Source organism: Sordaria macrospora, chromosome 6 (genome assembly GCF_033870435.1).
Source record: "Sordaria macrospora chromosome 6, complete sequence".
Taxonomy (NCBI): domain Eukaryota; kingdom Fungi; phylum Ascomycota; class Sordariomycetes; order Sordariales; family Sordariaceae; genus Sordaria; species Sordaria macrospora.
Genome location: NC_089376.1, coordinates 3,898,156 through 3,914,631, shown reverse-complemented (window position 1 = coordinate 3,914,631; position 16,476 = coordinate 3,898,156). Strand labels below are relative to the sequence as shown.

At 50.8% G+C, this 16,476-nt stretch overlaps 6 protein-coding genes and 1 non-coding gene across 7 annotated transcripts; 4 read left to right on the top strand and 3 right to left on the bottom strand.

The window, feature by feature from the left end:
• The first annotated feature begins 1,551 nt into the window (after positions 1-1,551).
• On the top strand, positions 1,552-1,623 carry SMAC4_14027. The gene has a single exon. It is a non-coding gene; the product is annotated as a tRNA-Arg (tRNA).
• A 260-nt stretch (positions 1,624-1,883) lies between these two features.
• Positions 1,884-3,545, top strand: SMAC4_08993 (uncharacterized protein). Its single transcript, XM_024655786.2, has 5 exons — positions 1,884-1,962; positions 2,054-2,146; positions 2,235-2,600; positions 2,708-3,042; positions 3,123-3,545. The coding sequence occupies exons 1-5, from the start codon at positions 1,951-1,953 to the stop codon at positions 3,142-3,144; spliced, it is 828 nt and encodes a 275-aa protein (XP_024511616.1). The 5' UTR covers positions 1,884-1,950; the 3' UTR covers positions 3,145-3,545.
• Positions 3,546-4,580: 1,035 nt separating this feature from the next.
• On the top strand, positions 4,581-6,894 carry SMAC4_08994 (uncharacterized protein). Its single transcript, XM_003344353.2, has one exon. It carries the CDS (start codon positions 4,649-4,651, stop codon positions 6,311-6,313), a length of 1,665 nt encoding a protein of 554 aa, XP_003344401.1. The 5' UTR covers positions 4,581-4,648; the 3' UTR covers positions 6,314-6,894.
• A 569-nt stretch (positions 6,895-7,463) lies between these two features.
• On the top strand, positions 7,464-9,104 carry SMAC4_08995 (uncharacterized protein; the record flags this gene model as incomplete). Its single annotated transcript, XM_003344354.2, has 2 exons — positions 7,464-7,658; positions 7,782-9,104. 2 exons carry the CDS (start codon positions 7,464-7,466, stop codon positions 9,102-9,104), a joined length of 1,518 nt encoding a protein of 505 aa, XP_003344402.2.
• Positions 9,105-9,376: 272 nt separating this feature from the next.
• On the bottom strand, positions 9,377-10,624 carry SMAC4_12764 (uncharacterized protein; the record flags this gene model as incomplete). Its single annotated transcript, XM_024655785.2, has 3 exons — positions 9,377-10,166; positions 10,264-10,339; positions 10,420-10,624. 3 exons carry the CDS (start codon positions 10,622-10,624, stop codon positions 9,959-9,961), a joined length of 489 nt encoding a protein of 162 aa, XP_024511615.1. The 3' UTR covers positions 9,377-9,958.
• A 1,412-nt stretch (positions 10,625-12,036) lies between these two features.
• SMAC4_08997 (uncharacterized protein) lies at positions 12,037-13,821 on the bottom strand (the record flags this gene model as incomplete). The annotated part of the gene is made up of 6 exons (XM_003344355.1): positions 12,037-12,151; positions 12,277-12,352; positions 12,425-12,555; positions 13,112-13,219; positions 13,414-13,492; positions 13,620-13,821. The coding sequence occupies 6 exons, from the start codon at positions 13,819-13,821 to the stop codon at positions 12,037-12,039; spliced, it is 711 nt and encodes a 236-aa protein (XP_003344403.1).
• Positions 13,822-13,917: 96 nt separating this feature from the next.
• Positions 13,918-15,732, bottom strand: SMAC4_08998 (uncharacterized protein). Its single transcript, XM_003344356.2, has 3 exons — positions 14,633-15,732; positions 14,470-14,545; positions 13,918-14,384 (listed from the first exon to the last, which is right to left on the bottom strand). Exons 1-3 carry the CDS (start codon positions 14,832-14,834, stop codon positions 14,225-14,227), a joined length of 438 nt encoding a protein of 145 aa, XP_003344404.1. The 5' UTR covers positions 14,835-15,732; the 3' UTR covers positions 13,918-14,224.
• Between the last annotated feature and the right edge of the window lie 744 nt (positions 15,733-16,476).

The window sequence follows — 16,476 nt, the reverse complement described above, 5'->3', positions numbered from 1 at the left end:
GATGAGGTGGATGAAAGCGGAGAGAAATGGATCGTGATTGGATCCAGGTTGATCATGCTGTGATGGCCCTTGGTCTTGTCCGACTTCCAATGCTGTCGCGGAAAGTGCGTCTTTCCCTTGCCGATTCAAATGTCCCTGGGTCTGCTGGGCTGCCATGGATAAGTGGTGCCTTCCTCCTTAGACGTCACTTCCAAAAACCTCAACTTACTGGAAGGAAAGAATAAGACACCCACTGCCGGTTGCCGGCTCGATAGGTAGAGGTACCTACCTCTAGGCCTCGTCATCACCACCTCCTTCCCAATCTTTGCTTTACTTAAGCGACAAGCAAATTTTCTTCGTCGCCCACCAAGTTCTCATTTTTGTCTCTCGCAGTGAGGCCACAAAACACAAACTTCGGCTCTGGCACGTTCTACTTGCCATTTTCGCCAAACCAGACTTACCAACCATGCCAATAATCGGGCTCGGATCCGATCTCCGAAATTTTCTGCCGATTCGATCATTTCTACCTTCCTACCCATTGCGCCGCTGCGAAATACTCTGGGCAGTCTTCCACCAGGTGTTCCCTTAATTGTACGATCTGTTGTGCAAAGACAGCTGCCCACCCGCTCTTTCTTCCTACTCCTTCTTCTCGGCGTCATCCCCATACTCAGGAATCTCCTCGACGTTCTCTTTCCTCTGCCAACGTCGGTGTGTTGTCGCCCATGTGCTCCAAGGCCTTATGCAAGAGATCGACGTGCGCCGAGCCGTCCTTAACATAGGCGATCTCAACCTCGACCCTCATTCGGATTTCTCTCATCAAGGAGCTTATCGAGAAGCTTGAGCGTGAACCTTTGGCAGTTGTTGTCAACAAGCGTGTACACCTCGTCCATGACCTGGATGGCTTGGAAACGTATGCCACCCAGTTAGCATTCCGCCCTCAAGATGCCAAGATGGGAGCATACGTAGCAGCTGAAGCAATGGCTTGATCGTTAAACCTGGTCTCGCCAACCTCATACAACTCCCACTTGTCCGTCCAGTCCTTGACATTGCTGTCGTGCCAGTTCCACTGCTTGGTCTCCTACTTGGTGGCCTGAAGTTAGCTAAATGGAGACCGATGGTGACCGTGGCGGTTGAAGGAGGGAAACGAAGGGTGGGTGGAATGCGTCTACAGTTTGTTGGTAAGATGTGATGAGCTTGCTGTCATGACACCAGACACTGACTGGACTTCAGATCTTCATACCTACCCATCGATCATCAACCACGATCCATCGACCAGAACTCGGACTGCTCCGACTTGAGCACAATCTGCCTTCTGTCCCTTTGTCATGGCACGATTCCCATGCTGAGCTTCGGCTTCGATGCTCGGCTTTCCACATTTGTCAGTCAGCCGCCGACAAAGGGACTCTCACTCACCCCAGCAAAGTGTCTACATCTCGATGGTGATGCAAAAGGCTGATGCATATCCCAATCCGCACGACAATTCGAGGTGTATTGGTGAAGTAAACGGCATTGGAATGATGAATGGGAATGGGAGGCAATATGAAGACTACTTCTCGACCGAGATACCAACAAGGTCCGCTGGCTCAATGGCAGAGCGTCTGACTACGAATCAGGAGGTTCCAGGTTCGACCCCTGGGTGGATCGTGATATTAACATTTCAATGTTTGCTTTTTTGAAGATTTTTCCCCCGGCATTGTGTGGCAAGTGTGGGTACCATCGGCCCTTGTTTTACCCAGGGTTAGGGGCCAAAATTGTTAGTGCAACCGCCGTCACAACTGCACTGCAACACGCCATTGATTGCCACTGTTGCAGTCGCGATAGCGTCAAACAAACCCCGCAGCAACAACAATCAGCCAAGAAACTCATCAACGACACTCCTTTTTTTTCTTCTTTTTTTTTTTCACCTGCACGACTGTCTGAAGCCATTATTCTTGCAGCAAACACAGTTAGAATTGAATCAAGATCATTACAATGGCTCTTGTTGTGAGTCTTTTGCCTCCTACAACATCTGTTTGACGATGATCGCGGTGACAATATTCCGATAACGATACGTTGCTGACACGATAACGAACAGGCCGTTGGTCAGTTGACGTCAACGGCCAGTATGGCCAACAACCTCCGCCAATGCCAGATTCTTGTCAAGAAAGCAGTCAAAGCTGGTGCAAAGGTCAGTCACTTTTTCGTCTAAAGATTGGGGGAATACTCCAGACTGCTCGGCACGGTGTGTCCAGACCCTGACCACAACACCACCATAGGCCCTCTTCCTCCCTGAGGCAACAGATTACATCTCCTCATCCGCCGAAGAAAGCCTCAGCCTGTGCAAGTCCGTGCAAGAAAGCGAGTTTGTCCGAGGACTCCAAGATGAAGCCCGCCGCGAAAAGCTGCCGATCCATGTCGGTGTACACGAGCCCAGCCAGTCTTCCCAACGCGTCAAGAACACCGTCATCTGGATCAACGAGCAAGGCGAGATTGCCCACCGGTACCAAAAGATCCACCTCTTTGACGTCGACATCCAGGGCGGTCCAGTCCTCAAAGAAAGCCAGAGCGTAGAGCCGGGTATCAAGATTGAGCCGCCATTTGAGACCTCCTTCGGCAAGGTGGCGTCGACTATTTGTTTTGATGTCAGTTCTCCCATCCACCGTTTAGTTCCTCACTTCTCAAGTCTCAACCTCACTCCTCAAGTAAGTGCACGGCATGTGGCTGACTGAACCTACTTACCTCAATTCAGCTCCGTTTCCCAGAAATTGGCATCTCTCTCCGACGGCAGGGAGCCGAGATCATCACTTACCCTTCAGCCTTTACTGTCCCCACCGGCCAAGCACACTGGGAGGTCCTGCTGAGGGCGAGGGCGATCGAGACGCAGTCGTATATCATTGCTGCGGCACAGGTTGGTAGGCATAACGAAAAGCGGGTCAGCTACGGCCATAGCTTGATCATTGATCCGTGGGGAAGGATCGTGGCTAGTGTGGGAGATAAGAGCGATGAGCCTGAAATTGCAACGGCTACTATTGATCTGGAGTTGATGAAGAAGGTTAGGGCGGAGGTGCCGTTGAGGAGGAGGACGTAAGTGTTTCGCCCCGTTCCATTACTTCTCGTGACCAACAAGAAGGAATAATCCGTGAGAGGATGCTGACTTTGGCTAGGGATGTCTACCCGGAAGTGTAGCCAAAGTGCTAGTTGGGGCCAGCGTGGGTTTGAGCCGGTGTTGGGGCTCCCCGTTGCTGTGTCACATCCAGATCCTTCATCACTCAAGGTCCGGATTGAGACTTTCAACCCGATTCGTTCGTGATCCAATAAAAGGGGAACATTGGTGCCGGCGGGATGTTGTCTTTTGTCTTCCCCGGAAGGCTAGAAGGCATATTTAGGGATACAGTGACGACATAGCCTGCCTCTCCGGCCTAGGCCCCTCCCTCCTCGCCCCCCTTATTCGGCCTGAACGGTCACACCAAGAACCGGTCAATATCCGAAGCCCTTTGATTCAATCACCCCCTACAACACAGTGGAAGCTTTCCCCAATGACAGGTCAATGGATTGGGCCAGCAAGAAAAGGGTCTCCAATCGCGAAACCGTGACGTTCGCCCACATCAGCCTCTGCAATATCCGGCTGTTGCAATCCGCAAACCGGCCCCATGCCTTCAGTCGGTACTGAGGTTCCACAGCATCTTTTTCATCTCAACATTTTCAAAACATCGCACCCGCTTCCATATTATACTGCCGTCTCCCAAAATCTCCAATCCCGTCTCGCACTGCATTACACTAACCTGTCACCACGTGCGATTCCTGGGATTCCTGCATGATTGTGAAGGGCAATCAGAAAAAAGTGGGTCGCGTGCACGCATATGTCGACGAACAATACTAAGCTCTCGGGAACAAACAATGCTAAGACGCCCCTGGCCTCATTCCCAAGCTTTCAATTGATATTATCCTAGTTTACCCCCTGCGATGCGATTTTCAAGACAATAAGACATTCTGGATGTCTCCCATTCCTTTATATTATCAACTCCTCACATCCAGCGACCCGTGCTGTTATCACCGCTCAGTGCGCTCACTTCCCACTCCCGCCCCACAATATGATGTACCGGTTCCTCATATGGCCTTTAATCGACTGTCATGATAGAGAATAGGAACACTTGCATAGAGGGAAAATGGGCCATCGTCTTAATCCTTCTTCTGGTGCAAGAAGGTACCGCGACTACAACTTCAACTTGAACTTCAACCACAACTCGCCAGAAAAGGGAATTGGCTTCCTCTTCTCCAAGCAAGACCAAACCCAAGTCCAATATAGCGCCGCCATCAAGGAGAAGCTCGTCTTACTGAACTTTTCTTTTCTCAACCAAACTAATCACTAACTCCTTCGTCGTATCACTTGGCGTCGACGGTTGTGAAGGATCGTCACTCATTTAACAAGGTCGTCGGCACTCATCTGCAGATAGCAACCACACCTTCTGTTCGGCTTCTGGTCTTGGTCAAGTCTAGTATACAGAGTTCGCTTGACTCGACCATCATCCAGGGTCCATCTTGCTTTGTCTTTGCGGGTGTAAAGAGGGTATGTGCAAAACGTCAACTCGATGAAAAGGTTGAACAAGACTAACACTACCCAGCTCCGAATCCCTTCAACACATCCAACCACAACAACCACTCATCGCCTTCGTCGGCACCCACCAGCACCATGGCTTCATCCTTCCCCGCAGACCTCTACAGCGGCATAAGCCAGGCTCTCAACACCACGCACGCCACCCTCACCCTCCCCATCCCCTCTCCGGACCGCGACCACCTCGAGAACCAGATGCTCTTCCTCTTCGACAACTACGGCCAACTCCTCAACATAACCACCACCGACATCGACATGGTCAATGGTATGTTGGTCTCTATCGCCATCAATTACGCCACCCAGATCGGCGCAACCTTCATCATGCTTGCCATCATGCTTCTCATGACGCCCCGCCGTCGGTTCAAGCGGTTGCCTACCATCATCAGTCTCCTGGGTCTCTTACTCAACCTCATCCGCGTCGTGCTTCTCTCGCTCTTCTACCCCAGCCATTGGACGGACTTTTATGTGCTGTACACAGGTGACTGGCAATTTGTGCCAAGAAGCGACATGTCCATCAGCGTCGCCGCCACTGTGCTCAGCATCCCCGTTACTGCCCTCCTCTTGTCAGCGCTGATGGTGCAAGCCTGGAGCATGATGCAACTGTGGACGCCCCTCTGGCGTGCTCTGGTCGCTTTAGTCTCCGGTCTGCTTTCCGTGGCCACCGTCGTCCTTTCCTTCGCCAACTGCATTTTCCAAGCCGAAAACATCCTCTACGCCACCCCGCTTCCCGATTATTGGGTGCGCAAGCTATATCTCGCCTTGACGACCGGTTCTATCTCCTGGTTTACCTTTTTGTTCATGATCCGTTTGGTCATGCACATGTGGACCAGCCGAAGCATCCTCCCGTCGATGAAGGGCCTGAAGGCAATGGATGTGTTGATTATCACCAACGCTATCCTGATGCTGATCCCCCTCCTCTTCGCCGGTCTCGAATTCCTCGATTCTTCCAGTGGTTTCGAATCTGGCTCACTCACCCAGACTTCCGTCGTCATCGTTCTTCCGCTCGGCATCCTCGTCGCCCAGCGTATTGCCACAAGGGGATTACTGCCTGACTCTGAAGCTTCCGGAGGACCCAACAGCATGCCGCTCAGCGACCTGAACCTTACCGGCGATGATCATCACAAAGACAAAAGAGCCGAAGCCGGTAACATCAATGCCACACCGACAAACACAACCACGAGTTTTTCTTCAATCGCCAAAAGTGGCGTTAGCTGTCTCCCCAAAGCAAAGCGCATGACAGCTAGCTCCGCATCCTCCAGCCAACGACCTCTGCTTATGACTACTCGCTCAACTATTTCGACTAACGATTCCTCGGGTTTCCCGAGTCCGAGTCTTCATAACGCTACTCAGTATTCGATGCACATGCCTAACTTTCCACCCGTTCCATACCCTGGTTACAGTAGTCGTAACACAGGCGTCACCTCTCACATCGCCAGCGACGGACATCTCCACGGACAACAGGGAGTCAACCAACATCCAAGCGTAGACCACTTCGACCGCGAACTAGCTTGCATCGACGACGAGGCCGACGACTTGGATGATGACGACAGTTATCCCTTTGATTCAAAGTTGGAGAAGGCGGTTATGGATGATGATGTCGAACGAGGAAGGACGATGCCCCCGCATGGGGGAGTGAGAATTGAGTGGACAATTGAGACTAGAAGTGAGGAGAGGATGCTGAACCCTAATCCGTTCAACAACGCATCGGCGGGAGTCACACAGCAGCCGAGGTCTTTCGAGTAGGGCTGGGATCCGGCGGTGCTCTTGTCGATGGTGATTGGAGGTGCTGGTGCGGATGAGTCTGGTGAGGGAGTGGACGGGAAATATGAAGAGAAGAAGGAAACAGAGGTCGTGATGAAGCTTTGAATCTGAGGTTGAGACCAAGAATGCCAAAGAGCGTGGGAAAGGAGAGATGAACAGTGAACAGTCGAGGTGGTACCCTAAATTGATGTTCAAAGTGGAATACTTGGTGATGGGTGGTTCGATGCTTTACTCGCTTTCGTTTCCTTTGTACCATATGCATGACGATATTTGGTGAAGAGGCGTGCTTGCAGTGTATATATATTCTTCTTGCTCGATGTTCACGGTAGGTGTCTTTTTGGTCTGGATGGTATGGTGGCATATTGCAATACCCTTTTTCCGCGAACAACTTTGATGCTTAGACGTGTGTCAATGGTGCTCCATGCCCTTTCATCCTCACGGATTTGATCGAACGGTGCCCAACTGGTCCACGAACGAAGCTCTGCATTCCGTACAGTCCGAAGCCGGAAAGTAGGCTAAAGTGACACCTGCCTGGGGTGGCAGGGGAATTGATTGACTTCGGGAGGCTTTTTTTTTTACTGCAAAGGTGGAGAGCAACGATTCGAACTCGCACCACCCGCGATGTTGACCCGCCGTCAAATCCTACTTGACCAACTTGAAGTAGATAAGTCCTGGCTTTCCAGGGCTGGATTGTACGCTCTTATCTTTCACGAGGTCTAGACACAGAACGGGCCGCTGAGCTAACAGTGCGTGACGCACACTTGGAGGATTATTGAGGCCTTGTAATTCTCCTTGGAGCCAAGTGATGTGGCTGGCGGAGGTTGGTGGCCATGGACATACCTCTACACTAGGCAAAGGGCACTCTGGGTTGAGGGTGTATATATGTGCCGGTCACGGTGCTCTTTCCACACCTTTCACTCTGAAATTTGTCTACTACCGGCCCTTCTTTGGGTGTCTTGACACCCCTTATAACTACAGGTACCCTAGGTATGTCCAACTTCAAGGTAATTATCGTGAGCGGTGGCACAGTAGGCCTCATAGCAGGCCACTGCTTCGCGCGTGCAGGCATCGACTTCGAAATCCTCGAGCGTCGAAAGGCATTGGACCACGACGCCGGCGCAGGCCTTTCCCTATGGCCACAAAGCGCAATCCCTATGGCCACAAAGCGCAATCCCTATGGCCACAAAGCGCAAGAGTGCTTGACCAACAGGGCCTCTTGGACGAAGCCATGGCAGCCTACATCCCGATCAAGTACAAGTGCGGCTTGCTTCCTGATGGGAGGTTGTTGACCAAGTCCGATTTGGGTGGGATGATTCAGAAACTGTTGGTACCCATCACTCCTGTGTCCCCTTGACGAATGACTTCCAATTGACGTACAATCCTCGGTTTGGGCTAGTTGAGGCAACTGATAGCTTGATGGGTAAAATTTGACAGATACGGACATCCCTAGTTGCTTTTCCACCGGGCCAAAATTCTCAAGATTCTTTACAATCGTCTCCCTGGCCGACAAACCAAAGTCCACACTCAAAAGGAGGTGACCGACATTGTCAAGCACGAGACGGGCGTCACAGTCACCTGCGCCGATGGGACCACGCACCAAGGGTCTATCGTCCTCGACACGGATGGCGCTTACAGTGTCGTTCGGAGACTGATGGACAACAAACCCGGATATGACATGAAGAGGGAGAAGGACACGGATGTCAAGCTCAGGAAGAACCCACCGTCAACAGCAGCAACACCATTGAATCCCCTTGATTCCCCGACTTACAAGACTTTAAGTAGAGATATCAACAACAACAACAACAACAACAACAACAACAACAACAACAACAACAACAACCATGCCCAACCCCAATTCCTTCCCCAAGGTCTAAAAGCCACTTACAAAGCCATCCAAGGCCACGTCGTCCTCTCTCCCGGCACCGACCACTCATTTCCCCTGCTACCCCCCGAAACCATCTACGAAACCCACGGCCAGAACTTCACCCTCCAACTAACCTCTTCCACTAACATGATCTTCTTTCTCATTTGCTCCCGCATTGGCGTTCCCTCCTCCTCCTCCTCCTCCTCCTCCTCCTCTTCCGACACCCTCACAGACCAAAACCAAACCCAAACCCAGCAAACCCAACAACAAAAAAGACACCACTACACCCCACAGGACCAAGCCACCCTCGCCGCCTCTCTCGGCCACCACCACCTATCACCCGCCTACACAGTCCAAGACATCTGGGCAAAGTGCACCTGGTCGCACATGTCCGACCTCGAAGAAGGGGTGATAAAGCGGGCTTGGTACGATACAAGTACCAAAGACGGGCGGATGGTGCTGGCGGGTGATGCGGCGCATAGGATGACGCCTAATACGGGACTGGGACTGAACGAAGGGATACAGGACGTTGTGGCTTTGACTAACAGTCTCTGCTCTCTTCTCCTAGCTAGAGGTACCTCTAGAGGTAGAGGTAGCCACACTGTTGGTAGTGGCAGTAGTGGCAGAACTGGAGCAGGACAAGGACATGGACATGAATATGGATATGGATATGGATATGGATATGGATATGGAGATGGAGATGGAGTGGTACATGGACGCGCACAAACCTCCGTAAAAAATCCCTCACCGACGATGATGACGACGACGTTGTTGGGGGGCCCAAACACGAAAGAATTGATCAATACTTTCTGCGCCTACGAAGCCCTCCGCCGACCGCCGGTGCAAGAAGTCGTCGACCTTTCCGGGTTGTGGACGAGAATGGCGGCATGGGATAATTGGCTTTGGTGAGCCGTGGATTGGCTTGTGGAGCGGGTGGCGCCCGAGATGCTCAAGGCCATGGTGGAGGAGCTCGCGCTCAAGTCGGGGACGGGCCCGGTGGTGGCAAGGGGGTTGGTGTTGCGAGTGAAGGTGAAGGTGAAGGTGAAGGTGAAGGTGAAGGTGAAGGTGAAGGTGAAGGTGAAGGTGAAGGTGAAGGTGAAGGTGAAGGTGAAGGTGAAGGTGAAGGTGAAGGTGAAGGTGAAGGGGGACGGGGTGCTGCTGCAACCTCTTGAGGAAAAGGGGTCCAGGGAGGGGACGATTAAGTGGAAGGAGAGAGTTGCGCAGGCTACCCGGGGCTGAAGAAAGGGGGGAGGAGGAAGGGGGAGGGGGAGAGATGGTAGCCTGGTTACCTCTAGGTGGTAGGTAGGTACCTACGATGGTGGTGGTGGTGAGTAAAGATGGATGAGGACTTGAGGAGGAAGGGAAGTTGGATTGGTCCAGAATCACATGCAAGAGCATGCTCCCCCACCACACCCAAGTTGCAGTTGACTGCACTGTGGCGCAATTGACAGTGTCGGAAGTCCCGTAGCACAGAACAGCGACCATACAGAATACCACAGCTGATTCAAATCCTCGTCAATCGAGCGAGTACCATAGAGTATCACAAGACTGATCTTCAGAGCAAATCCCGTTCTTGAAGACAGAACTGGTCCGCCGGAGGCACCTCCAGACGATAGCAACCAGCGGCGACGCGAAGGCGCGAGACAACTGATGCCAGTCACTGTTGACTATAACTGAAGCACGGAAGATGGAAGCGAACAAGCAAGTGACATGATGTCCCCTCCGCTTCATTGAACCTTGAGACTCTGACTACCTAGTGTATCTCAGGTTGGTAGGCCACCCAGCCAAGGATTGGGAAAGCATCGGAAGCTGCGGATCTGCTTGTCCATATTCTTAATACCATTGCATTTTGACCCCCAACTGATTCCGGCCGCGGCCTTCGTCTTCAAGTCTGGAATACTCGAATGCACGCCGTAGACCGCGCAGCCGAAGTTATCAGGATTGTCATTCGGCAATTCACAACGGTCCAGCCTTTAGGAATTTAAACAAGTTTAGCCGATGATCATTAATCTTCCTACCAATTGTTGTAATAAGTGTAGGTAGATATGTAGAGAGTGTAGGTACGTACATGTAGTAATGGCATAGCGTATTCTCGAATGGTTCAACGGAGGAGGCGAGACCCCTAAGACTATCGTCGAGACGAACTATATTTACACAGACAGGCTCAGCGTGTTAATGGCCATCTCTACTGCAGACAGGTTCATAAATAGGGGCTTTAACGTACTACATGAAGTAAATCCCAAGCCCGTTGTCGTGTTAGAAAAGGTTTGGCAAAGTCCACGGAAGTTGACATCCACGCAGATCTTGGTACCGAAGGGCTTTACGTTATCGCGGGTAACGAGAGCATCTTCTTTAAAGGTGGAGAGAAGAGCGGCGACAACGGCGACATTGAGGGTGGCCAAGGTACTGAAGACCAAGCTGGGTTGCATGATTGTTTTGGACTGGGAAAGGCAATGGTAAATGTGTAGGTTGAGTGTGGTTATTGTAACGGAGGAAGAGGAAACGGCAAGAAGGGCAGCCTAAATACCTATACGGAAGCGTTAGTGGATGGGCGCTAAGGCGAAGGCACGACTGGCCAACGGGTTGAGATGGATGACGGAGACACAAATGTGGAAAGGGGAAAGAGCATGTGGCATCCAAGGGGAGTTTCTAATTTAAATCCAAGTCCAGCGAGCGACTACCCGTCTTCAAGGGATGACACAGCAAAAGGGATGAAAGAAATGCTCCCTTGTTGGTTGATTGAACCGAAACCCAACTCACAAGGATTAAACAAGCAAAGAGTTGCTCCTTCCCTTTCATTGTTCTTTGGCCTTCCTAGGTAGAATGAAACTTGTCCGCACACTGCCATTTCCAGGACGCAGCTTGTGATATCTGACATCTAATGTTAACAAAAGGAACTTCGAAAAGTGGAAGTAGAATTTAGGGACCTGCTAGGGTAGATGCTCGTGCTAGTGATGATAATCCTGATTTCATAATGAGTGGTTGATAACGGGGACACAGATATGGAAGAGGCGAGTGAGAAGTAGCAAGGTATAAGGTGGCAGAATCATGAGAGAAAATCCCCCTCTTACCTAAGCAAACAAAATCACTACAAAGAGGTCCCGCCAACCGGTAAATCCACACGGGATAGCGATACCTGCCGTCCATTTCATGTTAACCTGGAATTTGAAGCAAACAACACAAGCAAATGCCCCGTTCTCTTTGTTGACGTGAAGGTATGATGTGGATGTAGAATAAAGAAGGAATGAGCGTGAACCCGTGGATGGCACACTGTCGAAAAGAAAGAGGAAGAAGGAGAAAAGATAAAGGGCATTCCTCAGACATCAGCGCCCTGACTATCTAGCCTATCTTTAGGTGTAGATGGAAGATGATGCTTGAAAATCAGCCTAGGTTGAATGAGTGTCATTGATCTTTGTGATGATGATGATGTCGAGAGGAGACCTCTCTTGACGGACGAGTCTACAGCGAGGTCCTTATGTACCCTAGCCTGTCTGCATCAAGCAGATAGCGCCTGCCGGATGCGATTGACGCACACACAACCAGCAGAGGCAGAGGCAACCCGGCAAGTGCGGATAAGCCGCATCAGAAGATGCCAAAACACCTGAGCATCTTGTTCAATACGCCTTCCTAGTCATAAGTACTCCTTCCTAATTCTCAACCTTCCTTCCCAACGCTCAATCCTCCTTCCAAATCTTCAATCAGCCTTAACCAGACTCTAAATGTCAAACCCCAAGCTCAACAATCCCACCCAACAAACAAACTCAGTAACCATCACCTAGCCATACATACATCTAAAGCTGCGGATTCTCTTATCCATATTATCCGGCTCGCATGTAAGATTCTAATACTTGGCCTCGTACCCGGCCGGGGCCAAGTTCCTCAAGTCGTTCTTGGGATGATGGCTGTAGACGGTGGCGTATCCGCAGCCCTTGTTCCGGTAGGAGCAGTCTACGGTACTGTATTTGGATAAGAAATCAGGAGATGGAAGGTCAGTAAGTTAGTCTCTGCGCCTATTATTTCGTTTCTTGTTTGACTGGAAAGGAGGGGACGGGAGGTAAAATTCGAAACAACAGGAACGTACTCATAGTAACAGCAACGATTGCGCCCGAGAGGCATAACAGAGGAGACGTTCCCGCTGAGACGTTCGTCGAGGGTTTCTATGTAGATAGCTTCCGTTAGTATCAAACATTGGGTATATAACTCGGACTAGGGCTGGACGTTCAACCTACCACAATGATCACTGGTCTCGCCCTCGTACAAGATCACGGGAATCTTCTGGGCAAACTCCTGGCAATATCCAAGATAGTTGACTTCCGTGCACAGCATAGAGCCCTGTATCCAGAAATTACAATCACGGCAACTGGGCTTGTCGTTCAAACCTGTGAGTGTAGGGTCCGAAGGGAATGCGGCGATGAGGGGGGATACAGTCACGAGAAGTGGAAGGCGATAGTATCGTGTTGAAAAGGTAAGAGAACAACGGACGACACAAATATATGTGTGTAACTAATCCTCGTCCAGCGAGTTACAATGCAATCTGAGTGTAAAAAAAGCATGAAAGAACTCCCTCGCCCCGGCCCAAACAGAAGACCGGACTTTGCCAAACAATGGCAATGACTTCCCGTTGTTACCTGAACATTGAACTCCAGCCGAACCCCCAAAAACATGAAACAAGCAAGCAAACGTTCCTTCCCCAGTTCCCCTCCATACCCTTTGTAACTACCTAAACAGACAGTCCTCCTTTATAACCCCCCGCGCTGCTGGCCTGAAGCATACCTCATACCTCATACCTCATACCTCATACCTCATACCTCATACCTCATACCTCAGGTAGGTATCTACTCCAGCCCTCAAGGCAAAGGAATCAAGTAGGCTTGCACCTAAAGCTAAGAATCTTATTCTCCATATTTCCTCCGCACGTCTTTCCGGTTTGCGGAGTCGGAGTCACCTTGCTCAAGTCCTCGATGGCGGAGGTAGCGTCGTAGTGACCGCAGAGGTCCGTGGTTTGGTCGACGCAGTTGTTGGTCCTGTATTAGGAAGAGAGAAGGGGAAAATGGTTAGTTACGTTGATTGTTTATGTGCGTGAACGGTTGTAAATCTGACAGAATGGGATGGAGCGGAAGAGGATAGGGATAGGGGGAATCATGTTTAGGGGAAATGTGGCGGAAGGGGGTTGAGTAATATAGTAGGTTAGGTAGAGGACTAGAGGTGTGATACATACGCGTAATAAGTGCAGAAAGAATTATTTTGAGGATAAATGGAGGAGACTCCATCTTTTGTGAGCCATGCGTCGAGGGCAACTAGGTAGTTTTCGTAAAAAGGTTCTTCGTATTAGTATTGCATGCCTAGGTGGCTTACCATCGAACATCAGGAAGGGGAAGGGGGTGCAATAACGGAGTAAAGATAAGAATTTGGGCTTGGACGTACTGCAGGAGCCGGGGTTTGCGACGTAATCCACCATAAGGGTCTCGCAGTTTCCTTTCTGGATCTTGTCGGTGCAGAGCATGGAACCAGATGTAACATTGCGGGCAACAAGGTGCTTGCCGCTCATGCCGTTGAGGATCGAAGAAGGGAAGGCGACGGCGAACTGAAGGCCGGCTAGGGCAGTGAGCGCAGAGATGAGCTGCATGGTGAATGTTTAAATTTTGTAGTGGGATGTGTGTTGTATCTGTGTGTTTTGATGAGATGAGGTGAGATACTGAAACCTGCTGTTACAATGATTATTCTGAGAAGCAATAGAATAGCGGACAGCATAGATATATATGTCAATCGATTCCCTCGTCTAGAAAGGCATAATAATAGCGCACAAAAGCATGAGAGAAATTCTCTAACCCAAAAAAACAGAAGGACCGGAATGCACCAGACAATGGCGACGAGCAACGACCCGCGAGCGGGAAGTTCGGGACATCTATCATCCATTGTTTACCATCCCGCGGAGCCCAAAGCGTGAAAAAAGCAAACGTCCCTTCCCTTTAACCAGGCCTTAGATATATGACATCCCGCCTGCAAGGGAAACCTGAATCGCGACGGGCTTAGATGTAGTTGCAAAGGAAGCTGCGGATCTTCTTGTCCATGTTGCCCTCACACTTGGCGTTGGCGTTGGTAGGAGACACAGTGGTCAAGTCGTTGATAGGGGAGTTGGCGTCAAATTTTCCGCAACCGTTGGGGGTAGTGTCCACGCAGCCTTCGGCCCTGTGTTTTTATATTGTTAGTTTGAAAGATGCCCATGAGAGTTCTCATGATCCAAAGGAGAGAGACTCCTCGAGGTAGTACATACGTGAAATAGGTGCACCAGGAACCAGCGACGGGCGCAATGGAAGAAACCTGGTCCCAGAGCCGGTCGTCAAGCTTGACTACATGAGTAAAAAAGCTCAATGTTAGTAATATTCTTGCCATCGGACATGGAACATGGAAAAAGTTTGGATGGAGACGGGACGTACCGCAGTAACCAGGCGTCAAGTGGTCATGCACGTTGTCAATGGTCTCGCAGTATGTACCCCTGTCCAGGTTGATGCCCACACAAAGCGTGGAACCGAGCGTACCGTCGCGGGCAACGAGACCGTGGGTACCCTTGATGGCCGAGGGAAGGGCGGCGGCGAGTTGGAAGCCAGTGAGGGCGGTAAGGACAGAGATGAGCTGCATGATGAATGACGGTTGGTGGAATGTTTGTTGGTTGTTGTTGTTCTTGTTATATGCGTGTAGAGGCGATGTGATGTTGTGTCTGTAGTGCTGGTGATGGCTGTGCTGGAGAGAGTGAAAAAGACGATTCAAGTTCAAACGTTCTTCCAGTTCTTATAGAGCATCACGACGAGATCTTGAATGTCTCCCCTCTGTTGATCACACGATTTCCTCAACCGCCGACTTCCTTCATCTTGGGTTTCTGTGTCAAACAAGATTGGGTGGCGTGTTTGTTTCCAGTCTGCGGGAGATATCAGGGGACATCCGGCTGGCAACAAACGACATTTTGATGTTGGTTTACCGTACAAAGAGTATCGGCCGTTGGACCGTTGGGTTTCGCGGTTGATAATTTGTTACCATTCTGTCTTGATGAAGGAAGTTGAGGGATTGAGCGGAAGATCAAGACGCTTAAAGATTGTGGGAGTTCTAGACCGCATAACAGGCGCACGGCACGCCAGGAATGCGCGGAGGAGTTCAAGGAGTCGCACAAACAGGCAAACACCATCGCGGAATCTGCTCCAGCGAGTAATATAGGGACTGGGGAGACTCAACCCTGCACCTGGAGCAGCGATGATACAAATATCATCGAAATCCTTGAAGAATCAGTCCTCCCTATTTCCCCATGCACGGTTGTTGATGTTTCACAGCTTTCCCCACGATCTGTTCTGTGAGTTTGCCTGCTGTGCTCACCACATTCATCTCGGCCACCCCCGGTTGGTGACCCGTTGCACAAAGTCAGGACGGAAGCTATTGAGCGTCTCTTGATCCACCCAAAATTCTGAAACGTGATTCATCCAACGGGATTGGTGAGGCGTGACAGGATGATAACTCTCCCACATGAGAGCGCGGGAAGGGTTCCGAACCGAACATGAGCCTGGGCAACGGTTTGCAAAACATGAGCGTTTGCAGGGGCAGGATTCCAAATACCAATGGAGAAAGAAAGGCCAATGGGACACATTTTTGTCGCGAACATGATAGGAAAGTGGCGAAACGGAAAAAGACAGCTTTGAAGGAGGAAGACAGGGAGGGTACCTACTGGAGGCCCTCAGCTCAACCATCCACCATCTTTCTCGAACTTCGACAAAGACCGCCATATTCTAGATCGAGACCATTCTGTCCATCACCCGCAGCATTGTGAGCAACGGCAACAAGAACATCAGAACCCCAGTTGGTCATACTGGTCAGGGCTAAAAACGCCCAGTCCCTTGCCCACGCTTGTATTCTGAGGCACTTCGGGCCCATGCGAGACGGTGATGCCATGGAACATCACCTCATCTTTGACTTTTTTGAGGTCCAAAGCTTTTACCCCTAAGAGCCAACCCAGGCCCGCAGGTTGTTCCTGCGCTTTTTGGGCTGCGGTCCTCTTGTATTCCGGAGGACCTTCCATCCCAATAACAGGCGGTGTCTGGCAGAAGGAAAGGAAGCTGGCCAGGGGAGATCACCAACTTCCCATCAAGGCAGACTGGGAATTTTTGACGATAGTGTTGCTGCTGCTGGTGGAACTGCCCTTCCCTAGGCGGCGGTATCGCCATTTGTCCTCGTCCTTGTTGTACTGTCTGCCTGGGATCCATGAGCGGCTGCCCTTGTTGTAGTCGGACATTGTCTA

Coding starts and splice junctions, on each gene's coding strand:
- SMAC4_08993 (XM_024655786.2), top strand. Junction 2,147..2,234: donor CAGTCAAAGCTGGTGCAAAG/GTCAGTCACTTT, acceptor ACACCACCATAG/GCCCTCTTCCTCCCTGAGGC. Junction 2,601..2,707: donor CGTCGACTATTTGTTTTGAT/GTCAGTTCTCCC, acceptor ACCTCAATTCAG/CTCCGTTTCCCAGAAATTGG.
- SMAC4_08998 (XM_003344356.2), bottom strand. CDS start 14,834: ATGCAGCTCATCTCTGTCCTTACCGCCCTCACTGGCTTCCAACTCGCC. Junction 14,546..14,632: donor CTTGACGCCTGGTTACTGCG/GTACGTCCCGTC, acceptor TTACTCATGTAG/TCAAGCTTGACGACCGGCTC. Junction 14,385..14,469: donor TCCTGGTGCACCTATTTCAC/GTATGTACTACC, acceptor ATAAAAACACAG/GGCCGAAGGCTGCGTGGACA.
- SMAC4_08994 (XM_003344353.2), top strand. CDS start 4,649: ATGGCTTCATCCTTCCCCGCAGACCTCTACAGCGGCATAAGCCAGGCT.